This window comes from Pyricularia pennisetigena, chromosome 1, assembly GCF_004337985.1.
Source record: "Pyricularia pennisetigena strain Br36 chromosome 1, whole genome shotgun sequence".
Taxonomy (NCBI): domain Eukaryota; kingdom Fungi; phylum Ascomycota; class Sordariomycetes; order Magnaporthales; family Pyriculariaceae; genus Pyricularia; species Pyricularia pennisetigena.
Genome location: NC_043740.1, coordinates 1,151,403 through 1,175,946, shown reverse-complemented (window position 1 = coordinate 1,175,946; position 24,544 = coordinate 1,151,403). Strand labels below are relative to the sequence as shown.

At 44.9% G+C, this 24,544-nt stretch overlaps 6 protein-coding genes across 6 annotated transcripts; 5 read left to right on the top strand and 1 right to left on the bottom strand.

Annotated features, from left to right (window-relative positions):
- Positions 1-9,868: 9,868 nt before the first annotated feature.
- Positions 9,869-10,339, top strand: PpBr36_06925 (uncharacterized protein; the record flags this gene model as incomplete). The annotated part of the gene is made up of 1 exon (XM_029894067.1): positions 9,869-10,339. One exon carries the CDS (start codon positions 9,869-9,871, stop codon positions 10,337-10,339), a length of 471 nt encoding a protein of 156 aa, XP_029747826.1.
- Positions 10,340-12,132: 1,793 nt separating this feature from the next.
- PpBr36_06924 (uncharacterized protein) lies at positions 12,133-12,871 on the top strand (the record flags this gene model as incomplete). The annotated part of the gene is made up of 2 exons (XM_029894066.1): positions 12,133-12,211; positions 12,291-12,871. The coding sequence occupies 2 exons, from the start codon at positions 12,133-12,135 to the stop codon at positions 12,869-12,871; spliced, it is 660 nt and encodes a 219-aa protein (XP_029747827.1).
- A 455-nt stretch (positions 12,872-13,326) lies between these two features.
- PpBr36_06923 (uncharacterized protein) lies at positions 13,327-13,830 on the top strand (the record flags this gene model as incomplete). The annotated part of the gene is made up of 2 exons (XM_029894065.1): positions 13,327-13,574; positions 13,632-13,830. The coding sequence occupies 2 exons, from the start codon at positions 13,327-13,329 to the stop codon at positions 13,828-13,830; spliced, it is 447 nt and encodes a 148-aa protein (XP_029747954.1).
- Positions 13,831-15,552: 1,722 nt separating this feature from the next.
- Positions 15,553-16,371, top strand: PpBr36_06922 (uncharacterized protein; the record flags this gene model as incomplete). Its single annotated transcript, XM_029894064.1, has 1 exon — positions 15,553-16,371. The coding sequence occupies one exon, from the start codon at positions 15,553-15,555 to the stop codon at positions 16,369-16,371; it is 819 nt and encodes a 272-aa protein (XP_029747955.1).
- Positions 16,372-20,022: 3,651 nt separating this feature from the next.
- PpBr36_06921 (uncharacterized protein) lies at positions 20,023-21,459 on the bottom strand (the record flags this gene model as incomplete). Its single annotated transcript, XM_029894063.1, has 2 exons — positions 20,023-21,148; positions 21,206-21,459. 2 exons carry the CDS (start codon positions 21,457-21,459, stop codon positions 20,023-20,025), a joined length of 1,380 nt encoding a protein of 459 aa, XP_029747828.1.
- Positions 21,460-22,125: 666 nt separating this feature from the next.
- PpBr36_06920 (uncharacterized protein) lies at positions 22,126-23,810 on the top strand (the record flags this gene model as incomplete). Its single annotated transcript, XM_029894062.1, has 4 exons — positions 22,126-22,539; positions 22,609-22,642; positions 22,727-23,633; positions 23,702-23,810. 4 exons carry the CDS (start codon positions 22,126-22,128, stop codon positions 23,808-23,810), a joined length of 1,464 nt encoding a protein of 487 aa, XP_029747829.1.
- Between the last annotated feature and the right edge of the window lie 734 nt (positions 23,811-24,544).

Sequence of the window (24,544 nt, the reverse complement as noted above, 5' to 3'; positions counted from 1 at the left end):
TCCCTTTCGGCCACGCGTAATTTATGGAAAATTGCGCGCACGTTTATTTTAATAAACCATTTTATTCCGGATAGGGAGCGGAATATTTTTTTAATTAATAGTAAAAAATACCGGTCCTATATTATAATAACGTTTAATATTTTATAATTAACGTATAAACGCCATTTTCCAAAAGTTTTCCGGACCATTAAGACCGGGGTTGCGGTTAACGACGCGTTTATTCGGATTTATCTTTTATCCATTATATCGATTATTTGTCGCCGTAATTCCAATAATTAATCGCGCGGTATATAGTATAACCGGCCCCATAATAACGGCGGGGATTTACCGTCGTTATCCTATTAAATCCGGATATAATAATCCAATTCGCCTTTATACGGGGGTAAAACCGAAGTTTTACCGTCGTTAAATAAATCTTCGAAACCTTTTAATTTTGCGGGTAAAGTCGCCGGGGGCCCTGCGTCGTTTTTATTTACCGCCGTTAAAATTAGGATTCGGGTTATATTTCGTAATAAAATAAAAACGAATTCCATTTGTTCGTTCGTATTTTGTTTTGCTTTTCGGGCCGTTACCAGGAATACGTTACCTATAACCACCGTAAATTTCCTGTTTTTCGAACGCAGGGACAGCGTTTGCACGAATAACCCCTTAACGGACCCTATTTTTAACCTTTTTTAATTTGGGTTAAATACCATTTTCCGGTGGGTTATCCAAAGGAATCCCAGGAATAGGTCCTGCGCTAATCCCGGAATTATATAAAAAATATCGGCGCGGATTAACCGTCGATATTTACGTCGCAATTGCCCATTTCCCGTATATCGGTTCGTATTCGTCCCGTTACCGTGCCCAACCGGCGGATTTATGGTAAAAAAACTTTTATTACTTCCAATTTTTTGGTACAATTTTTGTTTATAACCGCGTAATATTTGCACTTTAAATTTATTTATACAATAATAAATTTCGTTAAATTAGCTAAAACCGGGATAAAAAATAATCGTTTATTTATTACAATTTATATTTTTTTTAATTATTTTTTCCGATTTATATTTATTGGCGTATTATGGGGTGGTCCGGGCCCGTCGCGTCGGCCTTCCCTTGGGTTAAAACTGTGGCCCAAAATTAATTTTTTCCTTTTTCGGGGTCGTTTGGCGTCGGACGTATAACCGGTGCGAATTGGTAATTTTGGGCGTAATGGGAGGCGGACCCGTAACGGAGGTAAACCCCTATTTTACGGCGTCGTTGGAATTTTAAAACGGATACCCATAAAACCCTATCCTTCCCTTTATTTTCATCCAATCGACGCCCTCCTCGTTTTTTACTAACGTTATAACGGTTTTGGTTAATTTTTATCGTTAATACGCCCGTTATTATTATATTTTTCAAATTTATTTGTAAAAAATTTGGAAAGGGGGCGTTCCGTTTTTAATTAAAACGTTTATCCAAATCGATAATTTCCAAATCCTGGGCGATATAATGGTATATAGCGATAAATCCGTGGTAAAAATCGGAAACGATACCTTTTCCTACCGACGCCTCCTTTATCCGGTTAACGACCCGGAAACGCAAATAATTAACCCGTATTTCGTCTAATTATTTGAAACCCCCGGCCGTAATAAAAAAGCGTTCGAATTTGGTAGAAAAATGTGCGAACGATTCGCCGTATCGCATTCGGAGTATTTTTAATTCGGCGAAGGTTTGGGTTTTTTTATAAAAGTTATTATACGTGCGTCCCAAATATTCGATAAAATTTTCGTAATTATACCCTTTTCCCGTACCTTTTACTTCGTAAAAAAAACGGACGACATTTTATATTATCGTGGTAAAATTAAATTATATATATTCGAATAGGTCGCGTTAATTCCCGATAAATTCCGTATCGCGTATTAATTTGTACGAAATAATTTGTTTCCAAACTGTGAACGCAACCGGTACACCGTCGTATAATAGGGGGTTACGTAAGGGTTTTTTTTTGGCGCGTTATTTTTGCGCGATCGCGCCTGCGTTTAAAAAATGTAATTGCATTTAAACGATGCGTTTTTCCAATATCGCGATATTCGCGACCAGGTTTTAATAAAAATCGTAAATTTCCCTTCCCGGGCCTGGCCTTAGGTTAGCCATTATCGTGTTTAAATTTAAACGTTAGTAAATATTATAAGGTAAATTAACGGTTTTAAAACCGTTAAATATCCTTATTGGTATTATTACTAACGTTGGGGAAAAAGGGAGGAAAAGGTGTATGTCCGGGTCGTGGTAGTGTCCTTCCTTTTATATATTGTCCCTGACCCGCTTTTGTGTCTTATTACGTAATACGTGCCTTAGGCACGAATCTATAACAAAATTCGTATTTATTTCGTTACGAAATATAACCCGGGTTTAAGCTTTATCGGCGGTAAATAAAGGCGACGCAGGGTCCCCGGCAACGTTACCCGAGAAATTCAAAGGTTGTAAAAGTTTATTTAACGACGGTAAAACTTCGGTTTTACCCCCGTATAAAAGCGAATTGGATTATTATATTCGGATTTAAAAGAATAATAACGGTAAATCCCCGCTATTATTATAAAGCCGGTTATATTATATATCGCGCGACTAACTGCTGGAATTACGGCAATAAATAATCGATATAATGGATAAGGGATGGATCCGAATAAACGCGTTTTCAACCGCGGCCCCGGTTTTAATAGTTCGGAAAATTTTTGGAGGATAGCGTTTATACGTCGATTATAAGGTATTAAACGCTATTATAATATAGGACCAATATTTTTTACCATTTATTAAAAAGACCCTCCGCTCCTTATCCGGGGTAAAATGGTTTATTAATATAAACGTGCGCGCAGTTTTCCATAAATTACCCGTAGTTAAAAAAAATATTATTTTGTAATTTTTCGCATAAAATTTCGATTGTTCGAATAATTTATATACCCGTTTGGATTCGCGGGCGCCCCGGCCACGTTCCAACGATATATTAACGGCGTCTTCGGGAATATATTGGGCGATTATGTATTAATATATTTGGACGATATTTTAACTTATACGTTTGGTTTTAAAACCGATTATTGGCGGAAAATTGCCCATATTTTGGGAAATTAAAAAAAGCGGGATTAAATTTGGATTTCGACAAAAACGCGTTCGCAATTATTTCCCTCAAATATTTTGGGTGTATTATATACGCCAATATAAACGTGGAGGCCGATCCGGAAAAATTACGCGCGATACGGGAATAGGAAACCCCGACGAAATTACGAAAATTGCGCGGTTTCCTAAAACTCGTCAATTTTTACCGAAATTTTATAAACGGGTATTCGGGTTTAACGGCGCCTTTATTTCGGTTTATTAAAAAAGGAATACCGCTTAAATAAATATTAAAAAAGGACGTTATTTTTAAAACATTTAATCAAAAATGTTTGTAAACGCTAATATTGGCCCAATGGAGTGACGAAACGGAAGCGAAAATAAAAACGGACTATTTCGGCGCAACCATCGGGGGGTATTAGTATAAAAAATGGAAGACGGGTTATAAAAATTAGTAATATTTTATTCCGTTCAATTAACGACGGCCCAACGCAATTATATTATCCATAATAAGGAATTGCTCGCGGTCGTTTATGATTTGCAAATATGGGAAGCGGAATTACTCAATATCCGTTTTCCTGTCACCATTTTTACGGATTATAAAATATTCGAATATTTTACGAAACCGAGCGTAATATCGGAGCGATAATTGCGGTAAGTTCAAATTTTATCCAAGTTTAATTATAATTTAAAATACCGACCAAAAAAGTACGCGATAATCCCCGACGCGGTATCGAAACGGGAGCAGGACGAAATTAACGAAAAAAAGAGAGCGATAATATTACACCCAATACCCGGTATAATTATAGTCGGTATTTTTTGAACATTATTATAAAATATATTACCGGCGGTCCCGGAAAAAAGATTTATTTTCGAATAATTTTATATAGCAGGATTTTAGAACGAAATAATGGAAAGAAAAACCGGTATACGCCTATAAACGTAACGCGGTTTAACAGGATATAAAACAATTCCTACTCGAGGCCAAAACGACGGTATAAATAACGGATTATTTAATAAACGTTTCCGATACGTTATTATATCAAAACCGTTTTTAATCACCCAAATAGGAGCCCCTAACCACGGCAATTTTATAACAAATTTACGAATCCCTAATAATTGGCCATTACGGTAAAGATAATATATTTACGATTTTGGCCCGAAATTATTATTGGGACGGGATAACCGAATAAATCCGATAATTTGTACGCAATTGCGATAATTACCAGCAGGATAGAACCGTCGAAACGACGCAAATATAAGTTTTTACAACCCCTACCAATACCGGATAAATTTTTGAAATAAATTTCCATCGATTTTATAGCGGATTTCCTGAATAATAATGCGGATACGCCGCGTTATATAATGTTTATAACCGATAAATTCGATAAAAGCCTAAATTTTCGCCGGAAAATTCGTTTTTATTTGGTGGCGGTTTAGGTGCTTTTTTAACGCGATTATATGGGACCGGGGGTTAAATTGGGTAAGGGGCTTTTCGTCGGAATTATACCGATAAATAGGAACTTTACAATTATTATCGACGTTTTACCAATTAAAAACGGATGGTGGTAGGGAACGCATTAATTAGGAAATGCAATATTATTTAAAAATTCTCGGAATATTTAATTAAGCAAATTGGCCCGGACATTTACCCGCCGTTTAATTTGCGTTAAATAACAAAAGTCCGCTAGTTACGGGAATTAATTTTGATAGGTTATTACTAGGTTACGAGGTAAACGCGGTCCCGGTAATATAAATAAATGGAGGGCCGGGTTCCACGCCCAAAATCCGCGCGAACTTGTTTTTACAGCATTTTAAAAACGGTATAAACGTGGCCCACGCCGCAATAATTAATATATATTAACAATATGGGTTGCTAACAGGGGGTTGGGCATTAGCCTAGGTGCGGCGTGGTGCTAATTGCGTTGTAAAAGCCTGTAATTACAGGGTTTATATGCACTAAATTCACTAATTTTGGGATTGATAGATTTAATTCATTAGTGGGGGAGATTTTACTTTATTTCCCTTACATACTTTCCGACATCGAAATGGGGGTCCGCACCCCGTAAAGGGTTCCGGTGCCGCACACGATTTTCCGAAAAATTATTTTGTATGCGTTGTTGAAAAAACACCCTCATTTCCATACAAACCATTTCTGGGTTCGCACTGATTTGCTGATTTGGTGAAAATTTTAACCCGGTACAGGGTAGCTGACTCGTAAATGCAGGGTAGGTATTAAGCCCGGTATAGGGTGAAACCCCATTCGCTAACTTTAAATCGCAATTCCTGCGACACACACAAAATATAGCAAAAAATCCGACAGCCCCAATAGCCCCACTTCGGTATTATCTATTATGGCTTATATACAAATAAAAGTGGACCCATTACATACTAAATAAAGCATATAATTAACAAATATTTATTAAAATATAAGAATGAATAAAATATTTATTTTAAACCATAATGGCTTGCACTTTTTAGCGTCCAGTGGGTAAAAGTCTAATTTTTTATTATCATGTTATATCTATATTAAATATTATTATTTATTATGATAAATTCGATATACTTAACAAAAATTAAGAATTAAACAATACACTTAATATTTAAATATTAATATAACTGTAAAAGGTATAATAGCGGTGTTTCTGCAGAAAGAATAACAGAAGTCCAAATATTGGAACGCAGGTTATCTCGTACTTTTACGATTTTTATTTATCTTCTTTTTTCGAGTATCTCGTTGCGTACAGTGGTTATATCGTTGTTTCTGCGTATACAGTGCAAATACAGTGGGAATATAGTGTAAATACCCGCCATAAACGGCGAAATACGACAAGCTGTCCTCAGACTAGAATGAGCGCGATCTTTTCGGACAATGTAATTGGCCGAAAAGCCATGTGGTTGTAAGGTATATGGAGCGTTAGTCTCAGTGCTCAGACTAGACCCCCCTGCTTCGCAGTGGGGACCGAACGCTCCATGTACCTTTCAGCCACATGGCTTTTCGACCAATTACATTGGCCGAAAAGATCGCGTTCGTTCTAGTCTGAGGACATTTTGTCGCATTTCGCCGTTCATGGCGGTACCACCAACGATAATTTGTCGCATTTCGCCGTTTATAACGGTATTATTAATAATATATTTAATATTACGATATCGTTTATAATTATTTTATTACTATAAGGATAATTTGTGGTATTTTGCCGTTTGTAGCGGGTAAATACAATATATTCGCATTATAATGGCAAAAGAAAATAGTGTACCCATAGTATGCAATTAAATATTCGTATAAAAAAATAAATCAAAATTATAAAAATATATAGTAATTTGCGTTAAATTAATTGGAGTTTGCTGAGTATTTGAATGCCGGCCGCGTTTTTATAGCCACCGTATTAAGAAAGATATTAAAATATTAAATAAAATTTGTCATTTTTTATTATATTTAATTCTTGTTTTAAATAATGGTATGCAATATTTAGTTTATTTTAGTTTACAGTTTTTATACCTTGGTAAACCTAATACTGCAAAATGCATGCAATTATCGATTAAAATAAAAGTTTTAGTAATATTTTTATATAAATTAACAATTTGTTAAAAAGTTAAATAATTTACGCAAATATTGGTGACATGAAGAAATTTTTACTTAATATATTCTTTACTCAGTTTGTTAATAAATTCTATATATATTTTTTTTTTTTATAAATTTTATTCAATTAAATAAAGTAAAAAATACAAAAAAAACACAAATTTGACATCTTTTTATATAAAAAAATAAAAAGGGCCGGTATTGCAAATCGGGTTTTACGTTAACGTTTATTTATATATATAATCCATTTTCTCGAATTTTGGTTCTATTAATATTAGAATTGGTAAAAATGTAAAAGCATTTCGATGGTAAAATATATATAAAATTGGATATACTTTACCTATCCGCATATATAAGGGCTTATATAATGAGATATAGGTACAGAAATGTGATATTGTATTAAATATATATATATATGCCACCCCCCACGTGCAAAAACCACAAAATTCGGCTGCAAAACAAAAATAATATAAAATTAATTAAATAAACCAAAAAAAATTCATAAAATACACATTTGGCATTCTTTTTTATTAAACAGTTTTTAAAGCCGATATTATAGGTGGGACTACATTTGGACGTTTGTTTATATACGTAATCGAGTTTCTAAAGTTTTGGTTTCATTATCGTTAAAACTGGTAAAAATATAAACGAGTTTCGATGGTAAATTATATATAAAAAAATATATACTTTGCCTATCCGCTTATGTAACTACTTATATAATCTGGTATAAGCACCAAAATTTTTTATAACGATATATACATATATACGACCGTCCACGTGCAAAATGTATAAAATTTGGTTAAAAATTAAAAATAATTTAAAAAAAAATCGAAAATCGAAAAAAAATCGAAAAAACAGTACCGCCATAAACGGATTAAGGGCAGGTGGTATCCAATTCGGCCATTATAACAGATAAAAAAATCAATCGAATCGCTGCTAATAGCGGTATTAAACGCTATTTTCAACGATATTTTATTTTTTCAATATTATGTATGGTTGTGGAATAATAAAGGAGTTTCGGTTGAAAAAAGGCCAAAAATACCGCTATAAACGGCGAAAATCGACAAGTTGTCCTCAGACCTGAACCAAAGCGTTCTTTGGATGGACCCACAGGTACATTGCAAAACCGCAATTGAGCCACGAAGTGGAGCGAAGTGGATCAATTGTGGAGCTCTGGGCTTCAGGGATGAGCCCTGAGACTAATGGAGCGTTCGGTCCCCACTGGGAAGCAGGGGGGTCTAGTCTGAGCATTGAGACTAGGGATGAGCCCTGAGACTACATATCATCCTCAGACATAAACCAGAAAGACTTTTATATGGACCTACAGGTACAACGCAAAACCACCATTAAGTTACGAAAAGTGGCTCAAATGTGGAGCTCGTTTCAGGGCTGAATATTCGGACTATATTTGCAGCTCTAACAACGGGGTTTTTTAAATCCTGCGGGAATTGTGGTAAGTGCCGCCCAGCATCGGAAATGTAATCTTCTCCAAGTTTAACAAGATGTTGATGAGGTTGCGCAAAAGAAAAGTGCTATTTAACTTAATTAGGATAAGCCGCGATTATATGCGTAGTTATTTATCAGCATGGGTCACGTCGGAAAGAGGAGTGGTCGACTGGTTGTTAACAAATGTGGTAGTACGTAATATCCGTATATTCTTGTAAATCTGTCTTTTTTTCCCTTTTTCTTCTTCTACGCTTTGTGTACGGAAATCGCATCCTGTTACCCTTTGCAGTCTATTACGCGAAAGGCCTTTTATGCGCTGGGCTGGAAAACATACGTTCTGCCACGCATATTTATAGGCCACTTTTCATGTGATTGGTTATGTATGTATATAAGGGTACCACGCCATACGGGAGCCCTGGTACTCTCCCGGAAGTACTCTTTGCTCGGCATCCCACTGCCGAACGGCGATAATCCGCGGTTGCGATTGACCGGCGTCTTTGTTGCGGCGAAAGGCGGGGTGAACAATCTGCCCCTGAAATGCGATTCGGTTTCGGGTTTCGCCTTTCGTTGTTCTATCAAATACGTGCCCTACACATCAATAAGCAGAGACGAAGCCATCAGTCCCAGTCTTGCTATTAGTACTGTTGGCCTTGTGTTACGGACGGCCATTTTTGAACCATTCTGAATTGGTTGTTCAAACTTCTTAGATGTTATAGGATTGACAAGCCTTTGCACCTATAAAAATAGATCCGTCCTTCAACCCATGCCCCTGAGAAGTGAGCTTTTGCTGACTTCTTTGTGTGTTTTGAGAAAGCTAACAATTGATCCGGCTAATTTTGATATGTATATAACACACATATGGAGCGATTTGGCGATAACATACCTTGTCACCTTGTGATAAGCCAAAATAGGATACCAGATGTGCCAAGTACCCCTTCTATAGAATAATCTGCACAGAAACATAGCGGAATAGCTGCGTTTGTGGACTAGCCATGACTTTTTTCTGCAGCAAATCCCACATGCTTGTGCTAGCCATTTGAAAGATGAAACGGTAATTACGAAGACATGCTGACCCGTTTATCATTAATCAAGTCGAGCAAATGAGCATGAGGCGATCAGTTCGGGTGCCGGTAGTGGAATGAAATCAGGCATCAACCGGGCGAACAAAGAATGCATGCAACGACTGGCATGAAGTGGCTCTACAACGCATGACTTTGAACCAATGGACCTTTTGGGGCTGGACCGGCTGCATCTCGTTGTTGCTATGGAGGGCCTTACACCCTTTCTCAGGCTTTCATTCGCAAGCAATTGGCTGGAGATCAAGTCCATGACGAATTACGGCCATACCTTTTCCTCCAAATTATGGCTCCGCTGTAATGCAACGTGGGGGACACTTGGGATACCCAAAACTGAGGACTGTGGCCAGAATCCATTCAAGCTAACTACTAGCAGCAAATTGGTTGCTGGTGAAAGAATTCAAGGCTCAAGTACAAAGGGGAGGGCACCCCCTCACATTCCTGTCAACATTTGGATTTTCTTTGATGAACTCGAACTTTCTTTCCGTCGGTTCATTGCAAGGGTATATCAGCTTCATCAACGTCATTATAAACTGTTCCCTTGCGGCTATTACACTGCTTTTATCTTGTGTCAAATTCCTTATTCTGATATTTGCTTCCCGCCCAGGCACCGATTTGTTCAATCCCCGTCGATAATTTCCCAACCATGAGGAGAAAGGCCGGCCGCTCACGACAGAATGTGGCCACAGTGTCACTGATGTTTCCGTCGCTTCATCCCCAAGTTGTCGAGGCCGTCGGCGAAGGGATTTGTCCAGATTGGGAAGGCAATGCAGTCCAAGCTGGTCAATATACCAACGAGTACAACACGAATGTTTCTGGTCGTTTCCGGTGTTCCAATCCGGCATGCTCCAAAAGCTGGGCCAGCGGACGGGTGGCCATACGAATAACGGCATTTAAAGGCCATCGTTACAGTGCCATGGTTTACAACCAGCATTGTAAAGCATGCAACAACCTCGGGATTATGAAGCTCGACGAAGTGCACTATGTCGAGAGAGTGTCTTATCGGCTGAAGAAGTGGGCAGGTATTCCGCAGGAATTGCCACCCTATCGAGAGAAAGCTGGTCCCCCACATATGGCTCACCTTTGCGAGGGATGTATTCAAGGCCATTGTCGGCAAGGAAACCGCGATGATATCCTTGCCGGGTTCCAAAATTTGAGTCTGGATTAGTTTGGGGGACCTGAAACAATATAATGCGGCATGTCTGAGATGCATCTCCCATCATGCTGAGCGCTGCACTAATGGAGTGACCTAGCCTTCTGGGGGGTTTTTTTTTTCTTTTTTTCTTTTTTTGCCCGGAGCTGGTCTGCGATGGCGGGACGTCGTATCCTGTAATCAGAGACGTCTATTTTGACCCATAATTGTCTGACATGGCACTGATTGACAGCAGCACGATCACTTTTGTTAGCCAAGCAAACCACATATCCAAGCATTGGGACTGTAATTAATTGTAAACCATTTGGGTGAAAGGATTTTGCTCGCTACCAAAAATAGAGGCACAAGCTCCGTTGCAACCCAAGTGTCACCAACGGCGCCGGGAAAAGGCGATATGATCGAATCAGGAGTTTGTTTCGTATCAGTCCTCAGCTCTTACGCCGAACGACGCGTTTGTCTGCAACTTGGCGCTGTCGACGTGGTGTTGTTATAACTGACCTTTCTTTTCCTTTCCCCGCCCCGAAAAGCCCAATCACGCCAACCAACGCTCGACTTGCACCTTCGGCAAAGATGGTCCCATGCATGACCAATGAAAGCATTATCAACCAGTCAAAGAAACTCGTCGCTTCAGGAGAAATTGGTCGGCTGCGGAAGAAGCTAATGCACAATGGTAGTGTTAGCAGCAATCCTAGTTTCTCGGCAATTTGGTTGGCTACACAACATGGACGCTGGAATGTACAAAGGGCCAATCAATCATTTGACGGTTCGGCCAATTTGTCTTTCAAAGCAGCATCATTGTACCCAAGTCTGCTCGCCCTTGTCTTAATATACGACTGGCTGCCTGTTCTTCCGCGCCTGACCTGTTGAACCTTGTTTGACAACAACTATGCAACAGTAATGCATTTTGAGCAGCGCACAAGATGGGTCACTTTGATGGTTGAATTCGCAATTGATCATGATATAATCTGCGACGGATTGTGCGTTTCCCATTCGTCATCTGTGGGAAGAAACTGAGGTAGCTATGTTTGTGCTGGCGATAACTTCCTCTGCGGTAGGCCCCTCATGCATGAGCTAGCCATTGGAAAGATTATGCGATGATTATGAAGGACACTGAGCCGTATCCCACCAATCAAGTCGAACGAATGAGGGGTAGGCCGTGGAATGGAAGCAACCACAACTCTGCGTGCCGCATTCCATACGTCAGGCAGCGTTCCGTCAGCACGAATCAACTGTCTGGCATGTTTATTGTGTTGGCAACGGCCCAATAGTCTGACACACGGAAAATAGTACCACGGCGTGTGTTGAAAACTGCATATCCGTAGTTGGGCACCACGTCTAGGCCAGACAGGTGACGGACTGCAGTAGGTGTACAAATGTTATATCTGGCGGCTGCGCCCTTGACAACATCCCCAAACTTTCCTCTTGGGCTCGTCATACTCCCACTCTTATTTCAGTTGTATTACTTGGAATCAAGATAAAATATGGTGACACCAGGATTTATTTGCGCTGCGTGGAGCGTTGAAAACACAGCCTGTCAGAGACAAGCTCACTTTGCCTGCAAAGGTTGTTTATTAATCTCGGTATGTCAAACGCATCTTGATTGACTAACCGGGACATCATTGACAGTAACTTAGTATTGCGGGCCTGCTTGCCAGAGATCTCACTGGCCGATTCACAAGGTCGATTGCCAGTCGTGTCTGGGCAAGAAAACATGGCAGCCCGACTGGGTTTTAGAAAACCGAAAGGCCGCATTTATTAGCGAGGACAGAGGACAGGATTTTGGCGGGAAGAAATATCTCTGGGGCAACATGCCTGCCTTTGATGTCTTGAAGCTCAAGTCCAACGAGGGGACAGACTACAACGAACAGCTGAACCTTTTATTCGCCGGTATGTCTGGGATTTATTTGCTTTCCATTCAGTTCAGTTGGAATTGATCAAATTATTTTTTTTCCCTGTGGAACTCTAGCATCTGGCGATCTCCGGAATGCCGTAAAGACCATTGCTCAGATCCCCGCCGGCTATTGCCATACTGTCGACATAACTCTAAACGACCTAGACCTTGACATTGTGGCTCGCAACGTCATTATGCTTCTTATTGCATTGGTTGTCGACAACGCGGACGAGGCCGTTGACTGCATTATACATGTGTGGTACTCTGCTTTAATCCGCAAACATCATCTTGAAATTTTACAAAAGAAGATCCGTCCACTCATCGAGGATGTCTGCAAAAAGATTGAGAAAAAGAAGCCTGAAAGCATTCAAGGGAAGACGTGGAGGTTTGGACGGCACTCCCTGAGGCTTGTGCTAGTGCAGTCAGCTTGGATTCGCCTGCTATCGTACTTGGATGTACCACTTGGCATGGACAACAAGGGCGCCAACCGCATACGCCGAGCAGTAACCCTCGCCGAGTCCAGGAAGGATTATCGTCACCGGAACTTGTTGCTGGACACACCGTCTCATCGAGTCGCCAAGCATCGGTTTTGGGAGGACGGGATACTCCTCCCATTTGGGCTGAGGCGCGATGACTTTGTCGAGCCCAACCCGTAAGTGTTGGTTAGTCCCTGTGGAAGAAAGCACTGCGATGCTGACTTTCGTAGCACCCTGTTCCAGACTGCCGACACTTGGCCCCTGCGAGACAATGCCGATCCACTCAGTGGGTGGCTCCGGAGAGATATCCAAGCCACCTCCAGCGGGCCAGCAACCGCGGATCTATATGGAAAACTGTTCTGCCACGTACACAGCGTGCTGACGTCATTCCTTGGCCGCCTGTCAAATCTCACCGCCGTTTTCCAGCTACTGCAAGTCGACGCTCGCCATCTCGAAAGCTACATTGAGTCAGAGAAGTCCTTCAGTCGAATTGAGGTATGAGAATTACGAGGTTTTTTTTTTTTTTTAAAGCTGCTTTGTTTTGGGAGGCGGGGGATGGTATGCTGATATGATTCGTCAAGGTCGCAAACATATCGGATTGCGGCTACCTCGGTCCACATTTCACAGTCGCACTCATGGCGCCCCTGCTTCAAGATCCGGCAACAAACCCACACGCAACACTGATCACGCTGTTCATGAATGCCGTTGATGAAAACAGGACCGAGGAAGACCACATTGCCGAAGCCAAGAACAGCCATTCAACCCAAAGATTGCTAAAATACCTTCCGCCAAATAGACCACTATTGGGCAAATGCGACCCTCATCTGGTTAAATTCATCTCCGCTAGGGATCTCGTCACTTCGTATGATCAATACTTTGACCGGTAAGTTTTGAGGTACATAGGCAAACGCCGCTTGCGTCGGATCTAACCCGCGAATAGCTTCATGGACAAATTCGAAGTTCAAAAACTGGTAGAAGTTGCCGAGGTTGAAATCAAGGAACACCACACAATCATTGAGAAATGGCCGTACAGACTGAAACTTGGACCTGGGCAGCCGGGGGCGCAACAGGAGTTCGACCTGGCCCTCGCGAGTGGTCTGTCAACCAAGGAGCGCTACATGGAATGGAAAAGGGCGTAGCAGATAGATTGCTTGCTCCTATCAATTCACTGCATCACTCGGCCCATGCTTTCGTATCATCTCTTGGCACCGCATCTAGGCGCCTGAGGCTTGTAACATAGCAGCACATGCAATCACTTGTTCCAGGACAAGCCGGGATGACCATCAACGGGGTACTACTTTCTGTTCCAGAGCACAGCCTCAGAGACCAACAGTGACACGAAATTTCACAAGAGACGCCCTTATTCTTCTGCCTTTTCTCCTCTGGCTTTTCCCCTGTACCCGGGTGGCGGATGAACGGTCCAACCTGAGGAGCAGGTCATGGAAGTCTGGTGCTGCGAAATGGTGATTCATTGCAGAGCTCCGAGGAGAAGGTTATCCGGGTAATATCTGCGCCGAATCTCGAGACGCAAAATCTCCATTTTTTTCTGATGCGCCCCTGAATCTGCCCTGAGCCGCACTGAACTGCACTTGTTTCCGGGCTTTTCCCTGACGCCCAGAGCTGCACTTTCGTCGTTTGTGGTGGTACTGTCGACAATTGGGCGCTTAATATTCCGCTATAATTAATTAAATAAAAATCGCAAAACTCAAGGATTATACGTTGGATATAACAATGACCACAATTGTTAACAACGTTTTGATTCAGATTTTTATACTGTAAACTAATGAAATGCACAACCAATTATTTATGATTTTTAAACAGTAGTATTCTTTTATCCTTTCTAATTTTTTTTCGACTTTACGATATTCTATTTCGATTTAATATAAATTTCAAACTCTTGATACTTGGCGAGCATTATATATATTATAAAATTACCAATTCCAGGAGTTATATTATACTATTTGACGCGTCAAGAAACCAAGATAAATATGTGACAACAAATTTGTAATCGAGACATTGTTTTATTTTTCTCAGTTTTCGCAACGTTAAAATCACACAAATCAATGTGCGCTTGAACCTCTCGGTTTTCGAATCTCATGCGAGTTTTTCTTTTCCTTCACCTTTTTGCGAATAGTCCGTCATTTCCAACCAAGACCAACCATTGGGATCCCTCCAAGGCCTGTTTTGATTGGCGGCAATACAATCCTCGGCTCCTCCGAACTGGACGGTGGGAGCTGGGCCGCGTGTCCCGATTTGGTTAACCTGCACCATCCTAAAACACAAGATCAACTTTTTATAGACTGCTGGGTCCTTTTTTCTCAACCAAAGGTTGAAGAGATTGTCCTGCTGCTGATCAACGGGATGGACATGCGGGCCGTCGATATCTTGGCGGAGCGTCGCTAAATGCTTGTACTCCGGAAAACTCGTCTCCTTCGCCGCGGTACTAAATGCTCGTGTGTGTGTGTGTGTGTGGTAACTAGCTGCTATCAGCACTAATCAAAGCATTGGACTTTGTGGAAAAGGCAGCGGCGATCTTCTATCCGTTTATCCGAAAGCGCTGGGGGATTCGAGCAAGTCTATGTTACCCCAGTGTACTAGCGGAATAAATACGAAGTCCTCCGTCTGAGTAATGTCGGACTGACGGAATACAGGCTGACATTGGGCCGTCCTCCTTCACGTTGACTTCAGCATTTGCGTGCGTCGTATTTGCTTCCAGAGGGTGCCTGATGGATATATAAACAACAGTCCAGCACTTGCTCTCCCTCACCCTAGCCGCACTTTTTTTTTTCAATAACCACCTGCAATTCCTTCTCTCACCTGCCTGGACCGGTCCCACCACCACACACGAAGCTGTTGCAAAAATGCACTGCAACGTCCTGGCCACCATCGTCGCCGCCGTGGGACTCATCCCCACGGCGCTGGCACACTACAACTTCGAGTCGCTCGTGGTCAACGGCAAGTCGACCGGGCCGTACGAGTACGTGCGACGAACGACAAACTCCAACTCGCCCATCGAGGACGTCAAGTCGCAGAACATGGTGTGCAACCAGGGCGGGCTCGACGCCTCCATCATGGCCGCCACCAAGACGTACACGGTCGCGCCGGGCGACGAGGTCGGATTCCTTGTCAACTCGAACCTCGGACACCCGGGCCCGCAGGCCGTCTACCTCTCGCGGGCGCCCGACGGCGTCGCCGCCAACCAGTACAAGGGCGACGGCGACTGGTTCAAGGTTTACTCGCTGACCAGCGGCAAAATCGACGCCAGCACCGGCATCGAGTGGGCCACCTTCCCCGGCAGCCAGGGCGCCAGCAGCTTCACCTTCAAGCTGCCGCAGAACCTGCCGCCGGGAGACTATCTCATGCGTGCGGAGCACATCGGGCTGCACGGCGCCGGCAGCTTCGGCGGCGCGCAGTTCTACATTGGATGCGCCCAGCTCAAAGTCACGGGCAGCGGGAGCGGCAAGCCCGGCCCGACCGTCAAGTTCCCCGGCGCCTACACGGGCAACGAACCGGGGATCAAGATCAACATCTACTGGCCGCCGCTGACGAGCTACACCGCCCCGGGCCCCGTCACCTGGCCTAACGCCTGTGAGGACCACACCACCAACCTCTTCGGGAAGCCTAGCGATGGCGATTGCACCCCGCTGCCCACCTCTCGTCGCCGGTCTGCACACTACTAAGGATGACCGAGTTGGCATGGACACATGGATTCTTTGGCTTGCGGTTTGCTCTTGGCCCGAAATGGGGTTGGTCCAGTCTAGGGGCACGGCATGGCTGCCTACAATAAGTGTACCACGACCGCTTTTTGTATTTAGCTTTCCGGTACTGGTTTATCAAGCATTTACACAGCTTGCCGCTTCTGGTGCAAATGACCGCAGCCGCCCGGGAAGCACACCTTATGTAAGGCAATGGTCACAAGCAATCACAATCGCCCAACAGCCCGGATCTCAGACTCCGGCTGGACTAGCTGGAAGCAGGGGCCGCCATCATTGCAATACATTGATAAAGGTGAAAGTCTGCATGTTACCAAATAATGCGTCCGTAACTTACAAAAGAGTTGAAATGGAGGCAAAAAAGTTCAAACGAAAAGACAATGCAATTGAATCACGTACGAACGTGGAAATTGAAGAGGAAAAGTCGTAATAAATGTGTTGGTCGAGGTGGAAGTTGCTGATTCAAAAGATAGTTTTTCCAAATTGAAAACTTTTTCACATCATTTATCCCTTGTGTAATCAAATCGTGACAGAGATATTGGGACTTTGTTGTTACCGCTTAAACTTACCACGGTATCTGGCGAAAAATTCAGCCCTCCTTGCACAGTGTAAAACTTTATGTGCGATGGTGGTAGGGGTGAAAATAGGATATACCGACCGTGTATTAATCCTAATGAATCAAAAATATATAAATTAATCTGCAAATTAGTTGTTGGACACCACCCCTAAGCAGTGGTGGCAAATTTGCAGGCGTGTAGGTAGTAGATTACGGAAAGAAGAAGATTCTAGACTAAGCAAGCAAATAACAAATCAAGTTATTTGCGATGAGGTTTACTTTAAAAAAAAAGAAACAGCACTTTGGGCAGGCTAAGGCATTCCGAACCTTCCCCCCCCCCCCCCCCCCCCCCCCCCCCCACGGGGGCCCGTGTTAGCCCAAATTGGTGGGGCGGGCGACCCGTGGGTGGGTTAAATCTTTTGTTGGGGGGGCCGCCTAGTCTCAGTGCTCAGACTAGACCCCCTTGCTTCGCAGTGGGGACCGAGCGCTCTATGTACCTTTCAGCCACATGGCTTTTCGGCCAACTACATTGTCCGAAAAATCGCGCTGAACCAGAGCGTTCTTTGCTTGGACCCACAGGTACATTGCAAAGCCGCAATTGAGCCACGAAGTGGATCTGTTGTGGAGCTCTGGGCTTCAGGGATGAGCCCTGGGACTAGGGCCTGCCCTGGCCGCAAACTGAACGCGGGCTTTTTCAACAAGACGCCGGCCGCCGTACAAAGCCGGTAAATAAATGAATAATTAAATAAGTATACATATTGCGAATAATATACATAATCTTATTAATTACAGTGTAATATAAAAGAACTATATTTGGACTAAAAAATACGGACTATGCTTACTAAATTTCATTTTATAATGAAATCTTTTCTTTTCTTTTCTTTTCTTTATATCCGTTTCAAAACACAACCTGCGGGCACCCATGAACCCGTCCAAAAAACCCCGTGGGCTATTACGGGTCCCCGCTCAAAACTTATGGGTCGTTGGGCCGGGCTAGGTTATACCTGTTTTCGGGTTTTGATAGGCCCTAGTGCGGGCCTGCGGGCGCTTATAATTAAACTCTCCAGGGACCGCACATTCTACATAGTACTGCCATGTTCTTTTATGAGCAATAGTCTCTATTATTCCAATACATATATTATTGTTAAAAGTATGGTTTATAGTATATTAACAGTGATATATACTTTTTTTTTTTAGAAAAGCACTATCGAGTTTCCGGCAGGTTAAAATATAACAGGACGTCGTGAAAAAATAATACTTAAGTATATATTTACAAACCTTCTTACACTTTGTAAAGAGGGACTGGGAAACGATAGCTTTTATATACAAATAGTAAGTGTTTGTTAAAAGACCGTCACCACGAAAACGATTTTCAGCTTATTGTCTGCCTACAACCGCATATAAGCTAAAAAGAAGATCACTAAATCGGGGATTGGGCCGAAAAGAAAAGTCGGTACACATATATGCGTTGGGTTTATTTGTTTATGCTAAGCGCAAAGTACGCATGAAGTCTGAAATTGATAACAATTAAATGCGCAGAGAAACACATATTAGTATAGAGATTAGATATAAAAGTTTTCAATTTCTACACATTTATAAAGGGCACGGAGAGTCATCCAACTACAGGAATCTCCTCCGAAATCATCACGCTTCGAAATATACAACATAGCAGTTCCTATTGTTTACTATCACGTTATATTTGCTCCTCGAGCCTCCTACACGTCTCTTCTTCTGCCATTTCTACCCAAGCCTCTCCATAAAATTTCTCAGATAAACGAGCTACTCTTGAATTTGGTTTCACAATGAAGACTTTCGCCATCTTTACTCTCCTCACAGTGGCCACCGCCGCCGTCATCGGTAATCACGGTGCCGATGGCTCCACGAGCGAAAGCAAGTATGGTTCGCTTGAAACGCCCCGCTTACACCGCAGACTGAAGGGACCATCACCGGAATGGGACCAAGCGTATGAGCATTGTATGCACCAGCCGCTAAACATCGAACTTTGGCCTGATCACAACGCTCGCAGCAATTTTTGTGTGGAGGTAGCCAATGTTCTCCATGGTTAGGCGGGTGAAGGAGCTGCTTATAAAGTTGGCCAATGGTGGACATCTGGAAGTTTTGGGTTTCCCGTGGTGATTTTCAATGGGTTCGACATCATATCATGGGGGGTTTTTTTTCCTTTCAGGTAGAAACAGTCTCCAGCTACCATTTTAGTATATTTAAAATATAAAAGTTGTAACAAACTCCGCCCGTTGAGAATATTGTGGAGTTTTTAACGATAGACCCTAATCAGTTCAACTATACGAAGCAAAATGTAAACAGCAATCTAACAAATGACAACCTGCGGCCCACCCTACAAAGCCCGTAAATAGATATATATATTGCGTATTAGTCCAAGTAACTTGATTAATCAAGATATAATATAAAGACAAACTTTATACTTAAGACATAAAGTAGAAAAGATGAAATATGGAATATATGAATTAAATTTCTATTCTATTCTTTTTTTGTTATCCCGTCAAAAACCTATGGGCTGGTGGGCCGGGCTAGGTTAAACCTGTATTCGGGTTTTGGCAGGCGTTATTTGAAAGAAAAGGTCATCGTTACGATGGATTGTTGGGGAGGAAAGCCGCCCAAAAGCCAAATAATATATTACCAATTACATTATATGTACCGCAGTCATGACCCTTTTTTCTCGGCCAACCGAGGGCACACGTGAGTTACAAAGTCAACTCGACGTATTAGACTAGTCCCCCAATTATTGCCAACACAAGGGATCGAATGAAGAAAAAAGAAATTTCTGGTTCCCCAGCTTATACGACTCATAGTAGGGATTAATGAAAAATGCTAAAAAATGGAGGTGTCGCAAGGTGGAGGGTTTTAGTAATAGCTACTTGACAGGAGGTCGGTGAATGGAGCGGAAGTTTTCATAGTCCCGGATTAAATGTTCCGTTCCATGCGGCGCCCGAGCAAGAAAACTATGCTTGTGGGTTGAGGTTCGCGGACCCCCTGTAGCTCAACCCACAATTAATAGATGGTAAAGCATCTCCACCAACTTTAATTTAGAGGCGGCTGGCTTGCTGTTCTTCGGAGGAACCGACTGCCTTTATGAATGCTGACACCACGTCATGCTCGTGAATCCAAGCAAGGTCCTGCCTGGTCCGCATCCGCCGCCGGAGCTCCTGGTCCGTCTCGACCACACCGGTCCTCAGCCGCTGCAAAGTCGCCTCGTTCTTGTTGGCCACAGTCTTTTGCACGCGGTCCGTGTGTTGCTTGCGTGTCCTTTCGTACAGCCTCAGAGCAGCGGCAACCTTGTCACCCTTTTGTTTTGGTTGCAGCGGCGGCGTCGGCGAAACCCACCTCGCCGAGCCGCCAGCGTCGACGACGACCGAGGCCGGAGACACCTCTCCGGCAAACACGTGCAGTATGGATTGCGCAAACGCCCAGGCGTCGTCGATGGCCAGGCTCCCGCCCGCCGCGAAGGCTCCTCCGTGCGCGTGCGCCGCGTCCCCTGCCAGGGTCACCCTGCCGCCGCCCAACACCCAAGAGTCCAGCCCGTCGGCGGCGGCGTTGTGGTATACTCGCGTGTGAGGGTTTGCTTGAATGATTGCGCGCAGCGTGGGATGCCAGTCTTTGTACAGCTCCTGTACCTCTTCCAGGCTGCCCTCCCTGTTCCACACCGGGTCCTGGCCATCTCCGGCTGCCTCCGGGTCGCACTGGGTTGAGGCCACGATCGCAAACAGATCCTCGCCGCCGCCGCCGCCGCCGGCGAGGGGAGAGAGGAAGAGGGTCCGGTCGACGCCCCAGTAGTGGACGGCCTCGTCGGGCAGGTCCGGAATGTGGGCGACGACGGAGCGGGGGAACACGGAGCGGAAGACGACCCAGCCGGTCCAGCGGGCGCGGGATTCTGGGACGAAGGCGCGGCGGACGGCCGAATGGATGCCGTCGGCACCGAGGACGACGTCTGCCTCGGCGGTGGTTCCGTCGGCGAAGCTCAATACAACCCTGGAACCGTCCTGCGTCGGTTCGACTGCAGAAAAAGCCTTTCCGAGATGTAAACGGGCCGGGTCGACGTGTTGGAGGAGGGCGCGCTGCAGGTGCGGTCTGAAGAAGCGGGCGGTGCGATGGCGCGGCTCAATGTGGCCGGCGTGGCTGTCGACGGACACGGTTTCGTTTGTTTGGGCGTGACTTTTGATGGTGAAAATTAGCACGTCGCTTGGCGTTTTTTGTCATCTGCCTACTTACCGGTATATCATGGGGTGCCCCGATTTGTTGCGGAAAGCAATTGAATCATTCAGCGCATTGTTGATCCCCAACCTCTCCAAGGTCCTCAGCCCATTCGGTCCCAGGGCGATAGTTGCGCCTACCTCGCGTAGCTCCTTTGTGCGCTCGTAGATGCGCACATCAATGCCCGGTTTGCCCTGAAGCGCAATGGTGGCAGTCAAACCGGCTATACCGGCGCCGACAATGGCCACGCTGAGTACAGGTTGACTGTCCATGTTGCCATGTGCGGTGCTGCAGTCAATTTGAGAGGACGCAGAAGTGCCCAACGGTCAGCCCTACTACAACGCCTTGTCACAGATACAGTTATATACTGATCCATAAAAAAGAAATAAACCTGAGCAAGATCTCGCGATTTCGGAATGCACCCCGAATCGAAAAGCCGAGTTTCGGATGATGGCCGTGGTTTCGGATCACGCCACAGCAGCCCACCCTTTCGTGATCACCGCATTGGGTAATTTGCGTTATCTGAGCTGAAAGCAAAAACCCCGCCGACTATCTCTCCGTCTCTTATCATTCTAGTCGGCAGCCAAGAGCAGGCAAACCAGGAAATATCCACAATGGTGCAATTTCGGCCCTCTTTTTTTTTTTTTTTTTTTTTTGCCTGTATCGCGATTATGTAGGAAGGCATGCACCGAACAAAAAGATTGGAGTCTCGGACGTTGCTTGCTTGGCGGACAGGCACGTATATGTACACGTTTTCCGATACCTCTGCCCCGTCCCGTCAGGACTACACTAGAGCACCGCATTCTGCTCAACAGAAACGGTCCCCTACTTCAACGCCATTGACCTGTTTACGTGTCCGCAGCCTCAGGAAACACCCACATGAACTTTGGCTAGACGAGCGGCGAAAAGAACAGTTGCCATAGTCTGACGCCGCGAAAATGGTGGAATCCACAGTTCCTCGCCAAAAATGGTGGAGGATTCAGTGGTATTCGGATGACGACACGCCCGAGGAGCGTCGCTTTATCATCAAGCTCGACATGGTTGTCGTTCCGTACGCCGTCCTGGCCTACTGGGTAAAATACATCGACCAGGCAAATCTCAACAATGCTTATGTCGCCGGCATGAAAGAGGAGCTCAACTTCCAGGGAAACGAGCTCGTTCAACTGCAGACCATGTACACGATAGGTGCGGTGGTTGGGATGGTCCCGTTCATGTTCCTGTTCACGTACATCCCCATGTACTGGTCCATCCCATTCATGGACGTTATGTGGGGTCTTTTTACACTGCTTCAATACCGCGCCCAGAGCTTTGGTGAGATGGCCGCGTACCGTTTCCTGGTTGGATTCTTTGAAGTAAGAAAAATACATGGGCAAGATGACGCCAGCCCGGATTGTACCTGACCATTGCTCCCTTTTATATAGGCTGCCTTCTTTCCGGCGATGCATTACGTCTTTGGTCAGTATTTTTTCGGACTCGTTCCTCTGCTTTGAACCCCTGATTGCTATCTGGAGTGCTGATCATTTCAAATCCTCCCTGCAGGTTCCTGGTATCGCGGACACGAGATTGCCCGCCGTGGTGGACTTTTCTATACCGGCCTCAACCTGGGGACTCTGACCGCCGGGCTGGTGGCAGCAGGGGCTTCGCATCGCCTCGAGGGCGTCAACGGGCTCTCGGGCTGGCGATGGATGTACATCATCTGCGCACTCATCACGTTCCCCGTCGGAATCATGGGCTATTTCCTCCTCCCCGGCACCATCGAGCAGCCCAACCGCTGGGTCCTCAACGAAAAGGACATTCAGATCGGCAGGGATCGCCTCGAGCGCAACGGCCACGTCACGGCAGGCAAGTTCAAGGTGGGAAACCTGAAAAAGATCCTTTTGAGCCCGCGTTTCTGGACAGTCGTCCTGGTCGACATCCTCTTCTGGAACGCAGGCATTCACAAAACGACCGGCAGCTTCCTTCTCTGGATCAAAAGCCTGGGCCGGTACAGCCCTGCGCAGATCAACGAGCTGGGAACCATCGCCCCGGCCCTCGGCATCCTTTATAACCTGCTGGCCTGCTTCGCCTCGGATCTCATACTCGGTCCGGCCTGGGCCATCACGGCGTCCTCGCTGCTGAACGCTTCTGGCCTCGTCATCCTCGTTATCTGGGACGTGCCCGAGGCTGCGATGTGGTACGGTTTTTCCACCATGTATTGGGCCAACGCCTTGTCGAGCGTCCTGCACGGTTGGGTGAACACGCTGCTGCGCGACTCGCCGGAGGAGCGGTCTTTTACCCTCGTCGTCATCACCATCATCGCCCAGTCGTCCACCGCCTGGACTCCCCTGCTGACTTTCCCCACCGTCGAAAGCCCACGGTTCCCCAAGGGATTCAGCTTCTGCCTGGCTTGCGCCTTGGCGTTGGTGGCGGCGACGCATGTGCTTGATGTTTATCTCAAACGACAGGAGTAAGAATTCTTCTCGCTTGCCTGTTTTCCTTTTGGTTGGCATTGACTAACTTGACCTTGGGGATTAGGGCATACAAAGCGCGAGTTACCGCCAGCGGGGAGGATGCCCAGAGTGATGGGGCATCTACTGAAGGGACTCCAGGCACAAAAGTTACTGTGGGAAAAGACGTAAAGTAGTTGTCGACATTTGCACTGTAAGCTGATTCAGTGAGACTCAAAAATGAATTTAAATCTACGGCAGGTTCTTTCAAAATCACGATCCACTCCCTCGGTGCGCAAACTCCAATGGACGCGCCGCGGAGGAAGGCGTTGTACGCGCACATAGGGCCGACCGGGGCCGGCTGCAAAGACAGCCACCGAGTCGCCGGGTTGGATCCCGGCTCAGTCCAGCCCCTGCCATGCCGTGGCAAAGGCGGCTCACAAACAACCACAGCCAGCATAGTCTCTAGGGCCTTTGGGTGGTGAGGAAGGTCTGAACGGAGCTCTCTGGACATGGTTTTTCCCTTTTGCAGACTTTAACCATTGTTCTTGATTGCCGTGGGATGAATGTTAAGGTTTGGTCTTTCGGGATGGAGAGACGATGTTAGCATTAGATTCACGACGCACCTTCACCAGATGCTTTTTACTAGCCCGCGAGTATCTATGGATTTCGGAGAGCGTTTGCCGTCAAGCTTGACATACCGCAGATTCAGATGGCACGGGAATCCGAATGCAGCGACTGCAAAAACGTCCCTTTGAGCAACTCGGCACTAAATTTCTGTTGTCGAAGATTCGGGAGTCCAAACACAAACAAAAAATGAGGCAGAAAAGCGTATTTATGGATTGATATATCTTGCGGCTTGCCGTCATCAGGACTCAATCAAGCAGATATGTGGACCGTCTAGAGTGGGCCGTGGAAACGGTCTTCTCAT